This window comes from Cebus imitator, unplaced genomic scaffold (genome assembly GCF_001604975.1).
Source record: "Cebus imitator isolate Cc_AM_T3 unplaced genomic scaffold, Cebus_imitator-1.0 Scaffold547, whole genome shotgun sequence".
NCBI classification, from domain to species: domain Eukaryota; kingdom Metazoa; phylum Chordata; class Mammalia; order Primates; family Cebidae; genus Cebus; species Cebus imitator.
Genome location: NW_016107862.1, coordinates 416,940 through 418,651, shown reverse-complemented (window position 1 = coordinate 418,651; position 1,712 = coordinate 416,940). Strand labels below are relative to the sequence as shown.

General features: G+C 46.1%; 1 protein-coding gene across 1 annotated transcript in view; it reads left to right on the top strand.

Annotated features, from left to right (window-relative positions):
• Positions 1-1,712, top strand: part of GALM (galactose mutarotase) — a 69,763-nt gene that overhangs the window by 15,925 nt on the left and 52,126 nt on the right. The window contains exon 3 of the mRNA XM_017515324.2: positions 560-766. Within this exon, the coding sequence (XP_017370813.1) occupies positions 560-766 (207 nt within the window). The remainder of the gene's footprint in view (positions 1-559; positions 767-1,712) is intronic.

Below are 1,712 nucleotides of genomic sequence, written 5' to 3'. Positions count from 1 at the left end.
AAAAATCATCAAAGAAGAGGAGAGGAAAATATTGTAGACACATGTATATGTATACAGTTAGAGATAAGAGAATGGGGAGTGTGAGTAGGTAGAGAAAACCAAAAATTTGGAATAATTAAAATCCAGGGACTGGGTGCGGTCGCTCACGCTTATAACCCCAACACCTTCGGAGGCCAATGCGGGCAGATCACTTGAGGTCAGGAGTTTGAGACCAGCCTGGCCATCATAGTAAAACCCCTTATCTACGAAAAATGCAAAATTAGCTGGGTGCAGTGGCTCATGCCTATAATCACAGCTACTCAGGAGGCTGAGGCTCAAGAATCACTAGAGCCTGGGAGGTGGATGTTGCAGTGAGCTGAGATTACGCCACTGCACTCCAGCCTAGACAACAGAGTGAGACCCTGTCTCAAAAAAAAAAAAAAAATCCAAGCTATCATTCAGAAGTCTTAATTGATTGTATAACCATTTTCCTTGTGAATCAATTGCCTTTAAATATTGAGATGTGGCATTTAGCCTGAGGTTGGAGCAATTACACAACCTTGAAAACACTTTTTTCCAGGTGCTCTGGACCCCTCGGGTGCTGTCCAATGGCGTCCAGTTCTCGCGCGTCAGTCCAGACGGTGAGGAAGGCTACCCCGGAGAGTTAAAAGTCTGGGTGACATACACCCTGGATGGCGGGGAGCTCATGGTTAACTATAGAGCACAGGCTAGTCAGGCCACACCAGTCAATCTGACCAACCATTCTTACTTCAACCTGGCAGGCCAGGTAAGTGAACTTGTTTCCTCTTTCCTGCTTCGTGCTTTGTGGAATGTCCTGGGCTGTGGCTGGAGAGACCAGAGCAGTGTGGAATCACTCTGACAATGAGATCACCCACATGATGATGAAACCCCAGCAGAGGGCTTATAGTCGGTGCTCAATAAATGAAAATTATAGAGAAAGACCGAATGAGTACGTTGTACTGCTGAGAGAAGTATCTGTTTCCCGTTTGCTTCAGACAAGTAACTAGCTCTTTCAAGAATTCCCTCTCAGAATCTAACTGTAACATGTACTTACATTTGCCTCCCTTATTCCACTTCTACTCCCCCAAAATTTCTTCCAATTAAGGTGCTTTCCATGCTTGGAGCTTTGGAAATGGGCATGGCCCAGCTCCTTTAGATATGCTGCCAATATGTGTGTGCTTCCCCTGTTAGCCTGCCAGCTCCTCCCAGGCGTTTGGGTGGGCCAGTCCTGCCCTGCACAGTACTGTGTCAAGAGCACTGGACTTGGATTTAGAAGATCCTTTTTTTTTTTTTTTTTTTTTAGCTTAATAGGCATATTCTCAATTTCATGATAATAACACTACCTACTATTTGTCAGCTGCTGTTATAAGCCCTTTATTAGGTTGTTGGTTAAGACACTAAAATCTGGCCAGGCGCAGTGGCTCATGTCTGTACTCCCAGCACTTTGGGAGGCTGAGGTGGGCAGATTACCTGAGGTCAGGAGTTTGAGACCAGCCTGGCCAACATAGCAAAACCCCGTCTCTATTAAAAATACAAAAATTAGCTGGGTATGGTGGTGGGCACCTGTAATCCCAGTTACTTGGGAGGCTGAGACAGGAGAATCACTTGAACCTGGGAGGTGGAGGTTGCAGTGAGCTGAGATCCTGCCATTGCACTCCAGCCTGGGCAACAAGAATGAAACTCCATCTCAAAAAAAAGGACAGGCCGGGCGT